This window comes from Oncorhynchus clarkii, chromosome 7 (genome assembly GCF_045791955.1).
Source record: "Oncorhynchus clarkii lewisi isolate Uvic-CL-2024 chromosome 7, UVic_Ocla_1.0, whole genome shotgun sequence".
Taxonomy (NCBI): domain Eukaryota; kingdom Metazoa; phylum Chordata; class Actinopteri; order Salmoniformes; family Salmonidae; genus Oncorhynchus; species Oncorhynchus clarkii.
In genome coordinates this window covers 64,992,570-65,010,564 of record NC_092153.1, presented here as the reverse complement: position 1 = coordinate 65,010,564, position 17,995 = coordinate 64,992,570, and the positions used below count along the sequence as shown (strand labels likewise).

Below are 17,995 nucleotides of genomic sequence, written 5' to 3'. Positions count from 1 at the left end.
AGACTAGTTTTAACCGAGAACGCCTTCTCCAAACAATGTCATTATGGACATGCAAACCTAAATTGACAAAACATTTTAAATGCATACATGAAACAGCAGTATGTGAACATACCCTCTTGAGAGTGGCCTTGGGAGTGACCCTCCTTGCTGTCTGGACGACTACCTGGCTCATCTCGACTCTTCTCTTTTGTCTCGTACATCTTACGGATCACAGACGTGGGCACGAAAGATGGCGAAAGCTGTACAACAGACAAGAACCAGTAGTTACATTACTTCAAGTTATATGAGGGCATTAAAAAGGTAACATGCAACAAACCAGACAGTTGGTCAAAAATTCAGAGTTGTAGTTACAATACTTCAAATTATATATTAAATATACTGTGCATAGGAAGGGAAGAGTTGGACAGTTCAATCACTCCGCTGAATCAAACCAGATAGTGGTTTCAGGAAATAAGTGTTTTTTTGTTGAACAGGGTCACATTCATTAGCACAGAGGTAGTCCCCTACCCGTGTGTTTTGTGCCTAATGAATACGACCCAGACAACCTTTCAACATACCATGCTGGTGACAGTGTTGCCAGGGGAGTTTCTGCCTGCAGGATGAGGGCCTGGACCAGGGGATCGGTTCATCCTGGTTTGTCTGGAGAACACACACAGTACACAATTGATACCTGAAACCAAGTTTGGAATTACAGGAGGGATCGAAACCCCTATAAAAAAAATATCAAGGGCCCCCCATAATTACAAAAGATGAATGTTGGGCACCAAGTCATTGTATAATTCAATCCCTGCTTAAAAGCTACAAGTGAAAGTCACCTGTTGTGTTGGTAGGCCTTGTTCGGAGGCGGTTTGTTGTAACCTGTCTGGAAGGCGTGGTGGGCATGGAGAGCCAGGTCTTGCTGGATGATCAGCGCCTGACGGTCAGCCTGGTCAACAGCCATGGACAGCGCCCTCATCTGGAGCCAAAGAAAGCATTCAGCTACCACCAGTTTTTACACTCATCTAAAAATGTTGCAGTTGGCATACCTTCATTTACAATAGCTAGGTTTCCATACAATTTGCAACAGATATGAAAATTCTGAAATCTGTAAAATAAAACAAAAAAATTTCCCCACCAGTGGTTCCACCATACTGACTTGTGGATAAAAAGCAATGCGTGATGACAGTGCCCTTATAAAATATTTTAAAAAGTACTTAACACTTCAAGTTCAATATGTTTCCATCGCATTTTCAAATCCCAATAGTGGGCACAAAAATGTTGGGTTAAATAGCAAATGTGCCCACTCTGGTCTTGGCATGTACACGCCACCCAATAGCTTGCAGATCTAGTGCAGGTAGACTAGCCTACATGAGTTTATGGATAGGTGCAATCATTTGTCTAAACGGCAGCCAAGGAGCAATCATGTCACCAGAATAAGACCCTCAATACATATCGGGAAGGATCATCACTCACTGTGCACTTTCACCAACGTGAGGTTCATCATAACATTTAAATCTGTAGCCTAATAAACTCCATGTTTTCCCAAGTCGTAGTGGGAGAAGCACACATGTAAATCCAAATACGTACATAAGTGGACACCCCTTCAAATTAGTGGATTCAGCTATTTCAGCCACTTGCTGTTGGGTGTAAAAATATATATATATATATATATAAAAAATAAATCGAGCACACAGCCATGCGATCTCCATAGACAAGAGCTTAGTGACTCAAAGTGGCAGTCATAGGATACCACCTTTCCAACTAGTCAGTTCGTCAAATTTCTGGCCTGCTCGAGCTGCCCCGGTCAACCGTAAGTGTGGTTATTGTGAAGTAGAAATATCTAGGAGCAATAACGGCTCACAGAACGGGACCGAGTGCTGAAGCGCGTAAAAGTTGTCCGTCCTTGGCTGCAATGCTCACTAAAGAGCTCTAAACTGCCACGAAGGAACTTCTCCCAGTGCCTGCCACTGAAAAACATCCCCACAGCATGCTGCTGCCACCACCACGCACCATCCCTATGGTGACGCCAGGTTTCCTCTAGACAGGACACTTGACAATCAGGCAAAAGAGTTCAATCTTGGTTTCATCAGACCTGAGAATCTTGATTATGGTCTGAGAGTCTTTATGCAGGCTGTCATGTGCCTTCTGAGGACTGGACTCAGTCTGGCAACTCCACCATAAAGGCCTGATTGGTGGAGTGCTGCAGAGATGGTTGTCCTTCTGGAAGGTTCTCCCATCGTCACAGAAGAACTCTGGAGCTCTGTCAGTTTGACCATCAGGTTCTTGGTCATCTCCCTGACCAAGGCCCTTCGCCCCCGATAGCTCAGTTTGGCCAGGCAGCCAGCTCTAGGAGGATCTAAACTTCAATTTAAGAATTATGGAGGCCACTGTGTTCTTGGAGACCTTCAACGCTGCAGAATTTTTTTGGTACCATTCCCCAGATCTGGGCCTCGACATAGTCCTGTCAGAGCAACAGACAATTCCTGCGACTTCATGACTTGGTTTTTGCTCTGACATGCACCGTCAACTGTGGGACCACATGTGCCTTTCCAAATCATGTCCAATCAATTGAATTTACCACAGGTTGATGCCAATAAAGTTGTAGAATCAGCAAGGATGTTCAATGGAAACAGGATGCACCGGAGCTAAATTTCGAGTTTAATATGCAAACAAAAATGTTTTTGCTCTGTTATGGGGTATTGTGTGTAGACTTGACAAAAATAAATTTGATCAATTTTAGAAAATCAAGGGGTCTGAACACTAAATGCACAATTTTCAGCGACAAACAGTTAACACCCCTAGGTAGTACAGTTTAAAGTGTCCTGTACGTTTCCAACTGAACAGCATGCTAGCCTGTCCACTTTTAGATATTGAAATCAAGTAACCTACCTGGAAAAGATGCTTGTTTCTCAAAATGAGTTGGCAATTCCTTATACAAATGGTTATTTTTATGCTCATTGCTAGGGCGGTCATGAAATTGTCAGCCGGCTATTGTCATACAAAAGACTGCCGGTCTCACCGAAATTTACCATTAATTAACACACTTAGCATCTCCAGGCCGCCATGCATAGAAGCCCTGATGCGCGCCGTGGGAATATTACTTTTAAAAAAAAAAATCTATTTAATATACACCGTCAGAATAAATCCATTATTTATTTTAGGCATGTCTAAAGAAACAAGAACATTAATTTCAGAAGAACATAATGTTATATGCCATAGGCTTGTTCATTTAGCAGACAAGATACACAAATCTCATGCCATTATTTATTACAAAGGAAAATATAATATGAAGGATACTTTTCCCCCTTCGGCACGTGTGCATATGAAGTGGCTAGGTTGAGTGTAAAAGTGATCATTTGAAACAGGGCCTATAAGCTAGATTTAGTGTTAGTTGGCTACTTTAGTTGTGACATAGAAATTAAAAACACAATACTTAGAATGTATAAGACAATCTTTAGGCTGCATGATAGGCTATAGATGATTTGAGAAAGTAGCAAAAAAAAAGCTTGCACTCCGTTCTTTGCCTCAGACTGCACAGCTGTTTCATCAAGTAAACATTTTCACCATTCTAAATGTTAATCTTGTATTTACTAAAATGTAAAATAACTTTAGATTTAGAATGGCCCATTATAAAGTGGTAAGGAATAGGGAAAAACTTTCTTTAAATAAACACGCACTCCAATAATAAATGGAAGCCGCTTTCCTGCGGGTTAGTTTCAGGCTACTCTGTTATTTCACTCCACAGCATCAACCGTTTGAGGCGCATGCAGCCTCTCGCTGCGCTACAGGTGATATTCTGCATGCTATTGGCTCTCCAACCTGGTTCCTGCATTTACCCAGTGCTTAATTAACCATGTGAAATCTGTTTGCGAACATTGATAGTAACATGGTTCTCACAACAAAACATTATCAAACTGTTGACAGTTGTGTGCTGGAGGAAAGAAAGGAAGAGATGGAGATGCACCGATATGAAATTTTGGACCGTAAGCAATATTCCTTGCCAAAAAAAAAAAAAAAAAACATTTTAGCATTCTAGTACAGTTAAAGTTGAAACACAAAACAAAGAGCTATTTTGTAAGCGTTTACACATGTCCCCATTACCAGTAAAACATTTTACATTTCATCATACATATCAAGCAGTGAAGTTTCAGCTCAGTCTATCAGTGGCCTCTCCCTCTGTGCGCACTGTCCATTTCCACCTGGTCCACCTGCATCTACATTTTTAATGTAAACCCTGTTTGTCTGCATCGAAGTAGTGGTTCTTGTACCTAGCGTTGAGCATGGTGGCGACACAGTAGCGGCTCAGCGAGAACCTTTCCAAGTTATGCCAACAGACTGTCAGGTTTTGTTGAGCCAGCGTTAATGCCATGACATCTGCAGCAGATGCAGTTGTTAATTTCGCGAGTAAATTGTTTGAATGGAGCGCGGTCATGTTTTAAACATCCTCAGCAGCAAGAGAACCAGCACATTCTTGAGAAAGCAATACGGCTTTCTTCAATACCAAATCCTTGTCGACCCACTGTGCTGTCGGACTCGGCATGGCAGACATCGCTTGTCCTAATGTCAGTCGTGAAGCTAATAGCAGTGACGCCCATAGCAAGTAGCTCATGGATGTGCGTTACAACAATACTATGCATCTCCGGTAGGGCAACATTTGAAAAATAGCGTCTACTTGGTAGTGTGTACCGGTGCGCGACCAGTCAACGAAAGCTAACTTTAACCACAACAGGCGGTTTGCTTGTCAAGGGCAAGGCCATTATCTCTGCGTTAATGGATTTCGCCATCTCATTGAAATGCTCTTACTCCTTCAAATGACCGCTCGATCCACAAAGCAGACATTGTGGGCTAGGTTAGGAATGCTGTGTTGCACATGTATCGCTATATTTTTGTGCCGTCATTGTCATCTACCTACGTTATATACAGATGAAGTCGGCAGTTCACATTCAACCGAAGTGTGTCATTGAAACTCGTTTTTCAACCACTCCACACATTTCTTGTTAACAAACTAGAGTTTGGCAAGTCAGTTAGGACATGTACTTGGTGCATGACAAGTCATTTTTCCAACAATTGTTTACAGATTATTTCACTGTATCAATTCCAGTGGATCAGAAGTTTACATACACTAAGTTGACTGTGCCTTTTAAACAGCTTGGAAAATGTCATGGCTTTAGAAGCTTCTGAAAGGCTAATTGACATCATTTGAGTCAATTGGAGGTGTACCTGTGGATGTATTTCAAGGCCTACCTTCAAACTCAGTGTCTCTTTGCTTGACATCAAGGGAAAAATCAAAAGAAATCAGCCAAGACCTCAGGGGGGAAAAAAAAAATACATTTAAAAAAAAAAAAGTGTACATCTCCAGAAGTCCGGTTCATTCTTGGGAACAATTTCCAAACGCCTGAAGGTACCACGTTCATCTGTACAAACAATAGTACGCAAGTATAAACACAACGGAGCAGTCATACCGCGCAGGAAGGAGACGTGTTCTGTTTCCTAGAGATTAAAGTACTTTGGTGCAAAGTGCAAATCAACAAAAGACCTTGTGAAGATGGAGGAAAATGGTTACTAAAGTATCTATCCACAGTAAAACGAGTCCTATTTCGACATAACCTAAAAGTCTGCACAGCAACGAAGAAGCCACTGCTCCAAAACCGTCATAGAAAAGCCAGACTACGGTTTGCAACTGCACATGGGGACAAATATCGTACTTTTTGGAGAAATGTCCTCTGGTCTGATGAAACGAAAATAGAACTGTTTGGCCATAATGACCATCATTATGTTTGGCGGAAAAAGGGAGGTTTGCAAGTCGAACAACACCATCCCAAACATGAAGCACGGGGGTGGCAGCATCATGTTGTAGGGGTGCTCTGCTGCAAGAGGTACTTGTGCACTTCACAAAATAGATGGCGTCATGATGGAAAATGTGGATATATTGAAGCAACATCAAGACATCAGTCAGGAAGTGTGTCTTCAAGCATACTTCCAAAATTGTGCCATCAAAGCCCTGACCTCAATCCCATAGAAAATGTGTGGGCAGAAATGAAAAAGCGTGTGCGATCAAGGAGGCCTACAAACCTGACTCAGTTACACTAGCTCTGTCAGGAGGAATGGGCCAAAATTCACATAACTTATTGTGGGAAGCTTGTGGAAGGCTACCCAAAACATTTGACCCAAATTAAACCATTAAAAAAAAAAAAAAAAAAAAAAAAAAGAGGCAATGCTACCAATTGAGTGTAAACTTCTTACTCACTGGGAATGTGATGAAATAAAGAAATCATTCTCTCCTATTATTCTGATTTCACATTCTTAAAATAAAGTGTTGATCCTAACTGACCAAAGACAGGGAATTTTTACTAGGATTAAATGTCAGGAATTGTGAAAAACTGAGTTGAAATGTATTTGGTTAAGGTGTATGTAAACATCCGACTTCCACTGTAGGTACGCACGGCAGCTTTGACATCAGTTCTGCACGGCGGCGTTAAACTAGACATCGGGCTGAAGCCAGCATTTTTAGCCAATATCAGCCAATTCCGATATATCATGCATCCCTAAAAGGCACGGTTGTTAAATATTCTATAGCAAACGTTAGTGTGAGCCTATTAATTATGAGAGTATAAATTCACTCTAATTGTAGGCTTAGCTGCCCTGAACAAGCAATGAACCAACAGCATCACCTAGGCCTAGAAGTTCTCTTCTAGACTCATGGATAGAAAGTTCGGAGCGTAGCATTAGGTAAGCAGTCCATCCAGTAAGCAGTCAAAGGCGAAAACGCATATTGAACAAATTAGGATATATGCTAGACCAATGTAAAAATGAAATCTTAAAAATACATGTTGTTTTTCTGCCATGCGTAATATGCGGTAGGCTTTGTATTGTATAATGGCACAATCACTTTAATTCAGTCTTTTTGGGGGGGCTTGGGCTCACAGGCCTACGCATGTGCATAAACTAGTATGCTTATGGTTGTTTAGAATGAATCATAGAATGCACGGTCCATTTCGTAATGTTAGGCTTCGAAACATCCAAAACAACCATGTTTTCCACAGTTTCAACCTGCTGTTAAATTTCTTTGTTCAAATTGATCACAATGAGGGGCGTTCTAAACATACATATTGCTTTGATAAGGGTTTCATGCGATTTTCAATTGTATTTATGTCAGATGGTCTATACAGCCCCGAGTAGCAGGCCATTAGCGACCTAATGGTCATTAGCGAGTTGGGAACTACCAATGTATGTCCAGAGTGCATAAGAGATTACTGTGACTCAATGGTCACGTAGAATTTTACTGCGGTCCTGACTCATGACTGCCGATAATACCGTCACCAGCCCTACTCAATGCACATTTATAAAAACAGACTACAGCTAGCACGTAACAGTATGTGGAAAATGCTGCTCGAGTCAAACTGATAGGGATGTGAATCTTTCCATTTTAAGACTATTTGATATGCATCCAGAGCAGGAAAGGCTGGTGGGAGGAGATATAGGAGGACAGGCTCATTCTAATGGAACTGTGTCAAACATACGGAAGCCACATTTGATTCCATTCATTACAAAGAGCTCATCCTCCCACAACTCCACCCACCAGCCTCCGCTGATCTAGATACAAGGGCTCCGATACAGGAACGGTACATTTCAGTCTGAAAGGATTCAGTGCGATTCGAGAACAAATCGAAGTGATTGGTTTTGATATACTAAGATGTTGCATAAACACGTTCATTTTCTATTCTAAATAAAAATCTGCTGCTGGAGCTCATGAGCTGGAGGTGCGGTCTGTACTGTAGGCCCCTAATCTAGCCACAACACTATCACTTTCAGATAGAAGTAATTTGAGCAACATTTTTTTATTTTTTATTGTGAATTGGCGACTCCCAATGTTTGAACGGATTTTCTGATCGATGCTTGCTACATTTAGATCAGTTTGGAGTATGCGCACCGATGCAGTCCAATCTTAAACATTGGAATCAGGAACCGATGCGTAGCGGTGAATAGTTACAGCCCTAGAAACAGAGCATTCATTTCCTAGAAACCCTTTTCATTAATACTCCAGTTTTAGTAGGGTATGCTCTCAGTTGAGACATAAAAAAATATAGATTACAGTAAAATAAATGGCTCAATGTTGTTTCGGTGTCTATATGAACAAGTCTGTTTGACAAAACCTCAAATTGCAAGTTGAAACTACTTGTTGTCAGTGAGGAAGTAGTAATCTTTGTTGTTGTGAGTGGCAGAGAGGGGCTTAGTGTATGTGTGGAAAGGGACACAGTACACAAGGAGACAAGCCATGAGAACAAGTGGACATAAACGTTCATAAAAACCTTGATTCTTGCGATACAGGCATTTGGAATTTTTCACCAAAACAAATTTGATATGTTGCCCAGCCCTACTTCAGAAAAGTGTTACTGTCCCAAAATGAGGGCCGGGATGATAACAGTATCACATAATTTTTCCATGACAAAAAGGAAAACACAAAGCAGACTTTAGGCCCTTTAAAACCTGTTGTATGTAAAATAGTGTCCTATAGATTTGAAAATAAAATGGATGATAATGTGTTACAAATATTAGGGTTGTTTTCCTAAAGAAGTTAACTCATTAGTATCAAACTGCGTTTCGAGATACTGGTATCGTCCTGGCTCGACCCATCATTGGGCAATTTGATAGACAAGAGTATCTCTGACCTGTTGTTGCTGTTGTAGGGTGGGTCCATGTCCAGGACCAGGGCTGAAGGATCTATGGATCTCTGGGAACTGCTCCCCAATCATGGGCTGTGGACCAACAGGGTAACCTGAAAAGGTCACAAGACAAAAGCAGTCACTCAATTACACTAGTAATTAGGCACCAAATGGAAGAAAATTGCCCTGAAACAGGGGCAGGGTAGAGACTGAACATTTGTTTTCTACGGTGTGCCCTAATGAACACAACCTAGTCTTAGCTTCCACAGAGTAATCTCTACCGGCGGGAGGATGCATGCGTCCATGGAAGTAGTCAGGAGAGGGAGCCCTCTGTGTGAAGAGTGGAGGCGAGGGCCCCCTGTGCTGTAGCAGGCTGTGTTGAGGACCAGGGCCAGGGTGTGGAGGGGTGTTGGGGCTGCCCAGCAGGCTGTGGAGAAGTGAAGGGGAGCCTCTACAGGGAGGTCCCTGTGCACCCAGAAGCTCCTGTAACAGTTTTACACACACTGCTCAGACAGGACCAACACAGACATCATAAAATAAGCACTAATCAGGGAGTCCTCCATTCCTAAACAAACAAAATAATGCCATCCTTTCATGCTACAGCTTACTATCAAAATTCCACATGCAAGCTAGTCCCAAACCACACACCTGGAATATGTTCTTGTGCTGTTGGGCAGGCACTGTGGATTCAGGCTGGGGCACTACAGCAGGGTTCGAGGGCTGATTGAGCTGTAAATGGTGGAAGGTGGTGCAATCAGTCTTGGTAGTGGACACACTTAATCCATCCCACTGGGCATTTTCTGATGCATACATTTTGATTTTATTTATTTGACCTTTATTTAACCAGGTAGGCCAATTCAGAACAAGTTGTAAATGACAACTGACCTGGCCAAGATAAAGCAAAGCGACAAAGAGTTACAAACAAACGTACAGTCAATAACACAAAATAAAATAAAAATAGATTCTTCTATGTACATTGTGTGCAAATGTAGACGAGTAGAGGGGTAGGCAAGAAGTAGGCCCTAGAGGCAAAAATAACTACAATATAGCATTAATACTAGAGTGATAGATGTGCAAGTAGATACTGGGGTGCAAAAGAGCAAGAGCGTAAGTAATAATATGGGGATGAGGTAGTCAGGTGTGCAATTTACAGATTGGCTGTGTACAGGTACGGTGATCTAAGCTGCTCTGACAGCTGATGCTTAAAGTTAGAGGGAGATATCCATCTCCAGCTTCAGTGATTTTTGCAATTCGTTCGTCATTGGCAGCAGAGAACTGGAAGGAAAGGCAGTCAAAGGAAGTGTTGGCTTTGGGGATGACCAGTGCAATCAATATACCTGCTGGAAAGCATGCTACAGGTGGGTGCTGCTATGGTGACCAGCCAACGAGAGCACACAGGTTGCAGTGGTGGGTAGTATATGGGTCTTTGGTGGCAAAACTGATGGCACTGTGATAGCAAATTTGATGCAGCCTGAGTAGTGTTGGAGGCTATTTTGTAAATGATGTCGCTGAAGTCAAGGATCGGTAGGATAGTCAGTTTTACGAGGGTTTGTTAGGCAGCATGAGTGAAGGCTTTGTTGCGAAACAGAAAGCCGATTCTAGATTTAATTTTGGATTGGAGATGCTTAATGTGAGTCTGGAAGGAGCGTTTACAGTCTAGCCAAACACCTAGGTATTTATAGATTTCCACATATTCTAAGTCAGAACCATCCAGAATAGTGATGCTGGGAGGGAGGGTGTGGGCAGCGATCAGGTGAAGAGCATGCATTTAGTTTCACTTGTTTTTAAGAGCAGTTGGAGGTGACGGAAGGAGTGTTATATGGCATTGAAGCTCATCTGGAGGTTGGTTAACAGTGTCCAAAGAGGGGCCAGATGTATACAGAATGGTGTCATCTGCATAGATGTGGATCAGAGAAACACCAGCAGCAAGAGAGACATTGTTGATATATACAGAGAAGAAAGTCGGTCCGAGAATTTAACCCTGTGGCACCCCCATAGAGACTGCCAGAGGTCCGGACAACAGGCCCTCCGATTTGACACACTGAACTCTGAGAAGTAGTTGGTGAACCAGGCGAGGCAGTCATTTGAGAAGCCAACATATGCTTTGGTTAGTTTGTGTTACACATCCCATTTTAACATCAAAATACTAGAAATTAGAGGTCATCCAATGGAAAACATAGATTGTTACGTATAAGACATTATGGGTGGGTTGCACCAATATTGTTAAAATTAATCTAGGATTATGATTAGAGATGTGTTGCACCACCTCATTTTAAATCTGGATCAGTAAATCTATGACTAACAGTTTTAAACTAATGATTAGTGACATGTTACACCAATATGAGGTATTTCGTGAATTGAAACGAAGTAGCTAGCCAACTTGCCAAACTTGATAAAACAACAATGTAACGTTAGAACTACTGCAACTATCGTAAAAGGTTCTCACGGGTTGGCTGATTTGAAATAAAATCTGTTATTGGCCAGTACTAGACAGAAAACTAATTTGTTAGCTACTGTAGCTAGCTAGTTTATAAGCCAAGCTAGCTAGCATACAATATTTGTCATTAACGCTATTTATTTGTCCGCTAGCCACCTGATCATGGCAAGTCAAAGTTCAAATTTCTCCGCTTATGAAAGAATTTAAAATATCGCCAGAGCTGATGGAGGAATTTAGTAATGTACTGGAGGATAAAAAGATAGCCAACACAACTGGCAAAAAGTAGTAAGACACCTGGGCCATTTAATACGACAAATGTAAATGGATTGACATGGACTAAAGGGAAGAGGGACCCAAATCAAATTAAAGCGTGCTGGAAAAAAGCAAAAGCAAATCCAGAAAGGACACGGCAAAGGAAAGGCGGAGCCGGAGGGGGGCCTCCGTCCAAGGAAATTGATCCTATCACCCAGAAGATATGAGAGATGATTGCCCAGCAGTTCCCCCCTCTCCATTTAAAAAAAAAAAAACCTTTATTTAACTAGGCAAGCCAGTTAAGAACTAATTCTTATTTTCAATGACGGCCTAGGAACAGTGGGTTAACTGCCTGTTCAGGGGCAGAACGACAGATTTGTACCTCGTCAGCTCGAGGGTTGAACCTGCAACCTTCCGGTTACTAGTCCAATGCTCTAACCACTAGGCTAACCTGCCGCCATAACCCCTATGATGGACAATTTGACCCAATATTTAGTAAGCATAAATAACGCACGTTAAAACTAACATTAATGCTACTTCACTAATATATTAGCGTTATCAGACCCGTTACAGCATGTTGCATAACATCATTCGTACCAAGGCTGGGAATATCATAAAACCCAATTCAATTGTACAAAATGGGCACGTAAATAGCCCACCGAATAACGAGTTAATTATCTTAAACGCAACGGGATTTAACTGGTCTATTCTCTGAGGAACTCGTTTGAGTCTCTCCACAGTAGATATGCTGCCATTTTATCAGTTAAACCACCTCAAGTGGCAGTTGAGAAATAATCCCCAATATATATATATTTTTAAATTCATTGACCAACAGGCTTAAAATGTATCTAGGTTTAAAGTGAAACTTAAACTTCGATTAGAGGAAGGATTTAATTTAAAAATGTGGTGCAACAAGATTAATAGCTACAACTTGTTTTAACCCAGTTTAATAGATATTCCATGTTGGTGCAACCCACCCTATAACATTTGACATAACAATTCTAACATTGTCACAACAGATTAACCTATTTGTTACAAAAAGCAACAATTGATTGTCCGATCTGGACATTTTCCCATTGGGATGGAGAAGAGCAAAGTATGTCTCAGCCAGAGGGAATGAAAGTCCTGAATGTAGATATACCGCCATGTCCATAGATCAAAGTGACAGACATTCACCAGGGTACAAAACCACACAAAAGTAACAGGACAATGATAATCCAGTAGAATTTGATATGAAGTATAATGTTAAGGGTTAATGTAAAGAAAATCTGTATGCAATCCTTTGATTGTCATGTTACTGCATCGAGGTTCAGGTGAATCCAGAACACCCCTCGAAAGGGGAAGTCTTCGAACTTTCCTTTACAAATTTAAACCCATCACTTTTCCAGACGTACTGACTTTGGTGTTTTGATTTAATGGTTAGGATGTTAGCTTTCATGCATCATTTGCCACACTCACAGCAAAACATACGTGGGTCAGTTTACCAGAAGCGGCTCAAAGCAGTTAGGGCTTAAACATCCAGCAGGACCCGAGAGGAAGCATACCAACAGGACAGTCAGTGCTTTTTAAAGATTAGCCGAGAGCGGCACACTTACGTTGCTGTTCACTTGGTTTTCTTTGGGGTGGCTGGGCAGTGTTCCACTTGCCTTCATGCTGCTGACCAACTTGTTAAAGGCGGACATGTCAGGGTCTCTGGCCCGTGAACACGGGGGCCCTGCACTGGGGCCTACACCGCCTGTTAGAGCCCGCTCCAGGTGCTCAGCCATGAAGGGTGTGCCACTGCTGGTGCTGCCTCCGCCACCGATGCTTCCCTGCTGCTGGTGGGCCTTTCGTGGCATCTGGTGGTGCAGTTCCGAGCCCACTTTCAGCTCCTTCAGGCCCCCCTCTACCTCCTCCAAAGAGAGAACTACACCCGAGTGAGCTGGGAGACAAGGCAGAAGGGCAATGTAAACATGCACATCATACCAATGCACCAAAACCTACGAACCATTACTCTCGTCTTAAATGCTGAACTAGCCACAAGACCTAACCATTTTTATACAAGACAAATTTTGTAGTAGTCTTGCAGCTGATGTAGTTGACATGGTGGAATTTAGGTACTGGTTATGTAAAGGATGACTCACTGCTCTGCTGTAGCCGTTGCTTGTTAACATTGAGGCTGGAGAGGAGGGGTTTCAAGTCTATCTTGGCCTTGTGTAACAGCTCCAGGATGTCCACCTTATCCCTACACTCCACTGACTGGATGGGGGTGAAGTAGGGGACAGGGCCCCCCTGGCTAGGGGACGTACAGCGGGGGTCCAGCCCTGGGGGAGGGAGGGGTAAACCAATCATTTCCCAAATTTAGACAATAGGGAGCAGTTGCCTAGACAAATTAAGTTTGTGTTCATTTCAGGATTAGGCTTAATCTGTGGCCATAACAAATGTGTGTTAGTCCTCAATGTAAAAAAAGCATTGCATTTCATGTTTTTATTCAATTATGCTTCTATAATCAAATTAAACAGAAGGCATAACTAAGGCCATGAAGTACCCCACCTCCCCGGTCCCAGATCAGTTTGTGCAGTCTTGCCAACTCCTATGTCATTGTCATGCTAATGACCACAGGAGTTGGCAAGACAGCAAACAGATCTGGGACCAGGCTAGAAGTGTGCCCCTTCCTTACCGGCCAGTCTCTCCAGCTCCTCGTGGGGGGTGGAGCGCAGGCTGGAGGAGCGGCTGCCTGAAGGACTCAGGTTACTGGAGAACCACCGACTGAAACGGCTGGCCGACACAGGGCCCTCACCCAGAACATCTTCTATCATCTGCAACATAGGGACAGAGGCCGGTCAGAGGCAAGCTGGTAGTCCAAAGTGGCAGACTGCTAAAGGGTGGGTGTGACACTTACATTTAGGGCTCTGTCCATGTGCACACTCAGGCTTTTTGTCAGTAGTGTACCCTTCATTCATTGAATCTGTGCTTTATTTCCCTATCCCATGTCTATAAAATAGGGAAATGAGCTTCCTTTGCTAATAATTTGCAAGGTATTCTAATAAGTGACGTAATAAACTGGAACACAATGGGCATACATTTGCATAAGACTGAACACTAACAAAACCACCACACTGGAGGAGAAACCGGTTGGGTCCCTTACAACCTTTCACTGCAATTTTTTTTAATCATAATACAGCAAGAAAATATTTTAGAAAGTACAATGTCCTTGACAGGGTGACAATACCACCATCATTCATCCAAATAGACAAAGAAAAGTCCCAAGTGATAACACCATGAAACTAACCTCCAGTGTATGAGAAGACCATGTGTAGCCAACTACAGACCAATGCATGGTATATTTAAAGTTGATGTTTAACACAGTGCACACCTTATAGCCCCCCAAACACACACCGTAAACATGTAGTGCTGCACAGGACTTACAGAGGCCAGTCCTGGCATGGTCTTCTCCAGGTTGAAGAACTCATTGAAGTCAAAGTCTCCTGATGTCTGCTCTGGTAGGACCTCTGGGTGAGGGACCTCCTGGTCTGCTGTAAAGTGAGAATCTCTCACTACATGCTCCTCTACTAGCCCACCGTTACATTCCACTGCTGAACACAATGCAAACACGAAAATGAATAAACACATAACAGACCATCGGGGTAGCTTGCTGGTTTAAGATAAACTGATCGCTGAATGGCTACTGAAGTTAGACAATTACATTGATGGAAGCTACAATATTGAATCTGACGTTGCATCAGATACCACCACCCGGTACTCATTTTAAGGTATATGGAGTTATTTTTTACTCAAACCACCTGCACACCAGATTGGACCCAGCCACCAGACAACCTTTTTGGCGGACACCAACTCCCATGATCTCCAATGGTGATATGATGCAGCATGACTTGCCTTCTCTCACAGAGTCTGTCCTCTTCCTGGAGCGTTTGGGTCTGCGCTTGTCCTCCTCCAGGATCTTGTCATCAAAGCCAATGAGCTCAATGGTCTCTGATTGGCTGGTCGGGCCCCCTGAGAACCACTCCGGCTCTTCCTCCAGGTCATTCCTTCTCCTCTCACTGAACACACGCTTGTCCCCAAAGTCACGCTGCAGGAAAGGGAAGAACTGGTATACGCCAAATCTAACAGGCTGCTAAATACCATGGGAAATATTTAAAGAGCAAAGAGTGGAATGTGTACACAGCTCCTGACGATTGTCATTTAGATTTATTACTGCAGGAAGTAGGCCTCCCATTGAGGCACAAGAAATAACCATTTTGTGTGTAGGTACATACAGATAACCATTTGTCCCTTTAGGGTCATTCTGTTTGTATTGAATGCAGCTCAGGAAGCAGCAGACAGACACTAACCCTGAACCTCTTATCCTTGAAGTCTCGCTCCTTCTCCACGCGGGGTTCCCTCTCCCTATCGAATCCTCGGGCCGCCATGATGCGCCCACTGCCGATGCGCCGCGCCCGACCCAGCCGGAGACTCTCATTCTCCTTATTCTCCAGGGGGCTGACAGGGCGCCGGGAGGGTGCAGGCAAAGCATTGCCAACGCACCCCCCTCCGAAGCTACGACGCTGTGGGCTGAGCACCACATCCAGGTCATCCTCCTTTAGTCGCTCACGGGGATCTGAGAACAGTGTCACAAAAAACAGTTAGCATTCAACATTCACACTAATGCGTCATAGCTTATTCTACAAAGAAAAGTAAGAGTAAGCAAGGTGGCGTGTCTAAGGACAGCTGTACAAATTTGAGCTCAAAAGCCCTCAACCTTATGGAGTATGTTTTAAATGTGTATGCCAGTCATTTGAATATCAGCTATGAAAGTGATACTACATTACTCATTTACCTGCAATTCTACGTTTCAGAGGGATCCTATCATCCACAAAGTCCTTCTTATATCCATCCACAGGAGAGCTGCACTCCGAGGTGGGGTACAGCGAAGCATGCCACTTCTCAGGGTCCCACACACCATCACTGGACACCCCCCACCCCCAAAAAACACAACAGTTAAATCAGAGGGAACAACTCAAGAGTTGGCATAGAACTACAAGTGTTTGTCACACTTTGGACTAATTTGACCCAATCTAAAAAACACTCACCTGTCAAATTTTTCCAAAAGACAGTCTGGCCTTTCATTCGAGATTGGGAAATATTTTATCTCCAAAAGCTCCTCCTGTAAGACAAATTATGTTAACCCACAAAGTTGTGCTGCTAGGTGCGCAGCCATCTATTTATATTAGCCATGCATCACCAAAATACCTTGGTATATCTGTAAGGGGATGGTCCAGTTGATTCCTTGACCACCTCGATGTCACCATTCTCCTGCACCTCTACACAAGCATCCCTTTCCATGACTCCGTCAGGGGGCCAAACCAATATATAACTTCTGTTTTAAGATCTTAGTAGTATACCTGTTAAAGAATGACATACTGTTATGAAATAACCCATACAGGCCTACTATATCTACCAAAAGTAAAACATTCATAACCCTGAAAGTGAATTCTATATTGGTGAGGAAGACACTGAAAAGTCTGAATAAAGACTGGATATTCAAACAGCATTCTGGCATTATTTTAAAAGTAGGTTGCGTAGTAATTACAAGAAAATAGTAAATATCAACACGCAAAGATCAAGCCTATATCACTACTAGCTACATTCGAGAAATACATCGCCTTTCTTAGCACATTAACGCGAGGTCTCCGACGTGGCCTGGAGTTAAAAGCAGACAAGACGAAATTGAAAAACTAAACTGGTCTGGCAACAAGTCAGCCATCCATACCTGAGCGGCATAGCGAAGTGGCGATTAACGTTACCAAGTTAGCTAATGATGGCAATTAGGTAGCCAACTAACGTTCGCATGCTAGGAAATTGGCGATCATTAGTTAGCAAGCTAAATAATTTAAAGCTGACACGCAACTGGAAGTAGCCATCTAAATTACTAAGGGTCAAGCTGACTCACTAAAATGTGTAACTACCGTTAGCTAGCTAATTGAAAGAAGGTGTACTGGCAGATGACATGAATACGCTGATACTAAGACAACCGGCGTCAAATACTCAATGAATGGCTAACAATTAGCTAGCTACCTATCTAGTTTGAAGTTACGACCATTGGCGTAGTGTTTGGTTTACTTGGTAGCTAACTAACGTTATGTAGTTGGCCAACTAGTTAGCATACTTAGAGGCTAAAACTTTGTTTAGTTGAGCAAGCTAGCCTGAACGCCGACTTGTTGTGGGATAATTTGATAGCCAAGTTACCCAACTAACGCGTTAGCCACACATTCAATTAATAAATGCCGAACACAGTCAAGTAACGTTAACAAACCCACCAACATAAATCACTCTTAAAGTTGCATAAGAGTATGTATGTAAAAAGGTACCCATTCACTTACAATTCTGTTCAGAAAACGTATGAAGCCAAGAGATGTTAGCTAGCTAACCTAGCTCTACGGCTAGTTAGCCAGCTAGCTAGCTGGGGATAAAGCCTTCCAATAAGTGCACGTTTTTCTTACAATTAACTAGGGTCGTTTTTTCAACAAAGAGCCAACGCCCGTGATATTTCTACGAACACAAATCCAAAAGTATACTGGCGTCTTATATTGTCGAAGTAGACTTGTCTTCGGTATATGTTTCGTCGCAGCAGCGAATTTGCCTTCATCACCGCTTAGTTCGGAACGAGTTCTTCGTAGGCTTGATT

The 17,995-nt window shown here is 42.7% G+C and overlaps 1 protein-coding gene across 2 annotated transcripts in view; it reads right to left on the bottom strand.

The window, feature by feature from the left end:
* The window catches only part of LOC139413684 (eukaryotic translation initiation factor 4E transporter-like), a 20,554-nt gene extending 2,559 nt beyond the window's left edge, over positions 1–17,995 (bottom strand). The window contains exons 1-16 of one of the 2 annotated variants that reach the window (XM_071161346.1): positions 17,691–17,995; positions 16,561–16,712; positions 16,401–16,474; positions 16,148–16,275; positions 15,663–15,928; positions 15,208–15,400; positions 14,740–14,906; positions 13,991–14,129; positions 13,455–13,634; positions 12,927–13,252; positions 9,291–9,371; positions 8,924–9,125; positions 8,649–8,755; positions 816–955; positions 558–639; positions 113–239 (exon numbers count right to left, since the gene is read on the bottom strand). In XM_071161346.1, coding sequence (XP_071017447.1) covers positions 113–239; positions 558–639; positions 816–955; positions 8,649–8,755; positions 8,924–9,125; positions 9,291–9,371; positions 12,927–13,252; positions 13,455–13,634; positions 13,991–14,129; positions 14,740–14,906; positions 15,208–15,400; positions 15,663–15,928; positions 16,148–16,275; positions 16,401–16,474; positions 16,561–16,653 — 2,305 coding nt within the window. In that variant the 5' untranslated portion in view covers positions 16,654–16,712; positions 17,691–17,995. The remainder of the gene's footprint in view (positions 1–112; positions 240–557; positions 640–815; positions 956–8,648; positions 8,756–8,923; positions 9,126–9,290; positions 9,372–12,926; positions 13,253–13,454; positions 13,635–13,990; positions 14,130–14,739; positions 14,907–15,207; positions 15,401–15,662; positions 15,929–16,147; positions 16,276–16,400; positions 16,475–16,560; positions 16,713–17,690) is intronic. The other variant, XM_071161347.1, reaches the window with a different exon arrangement.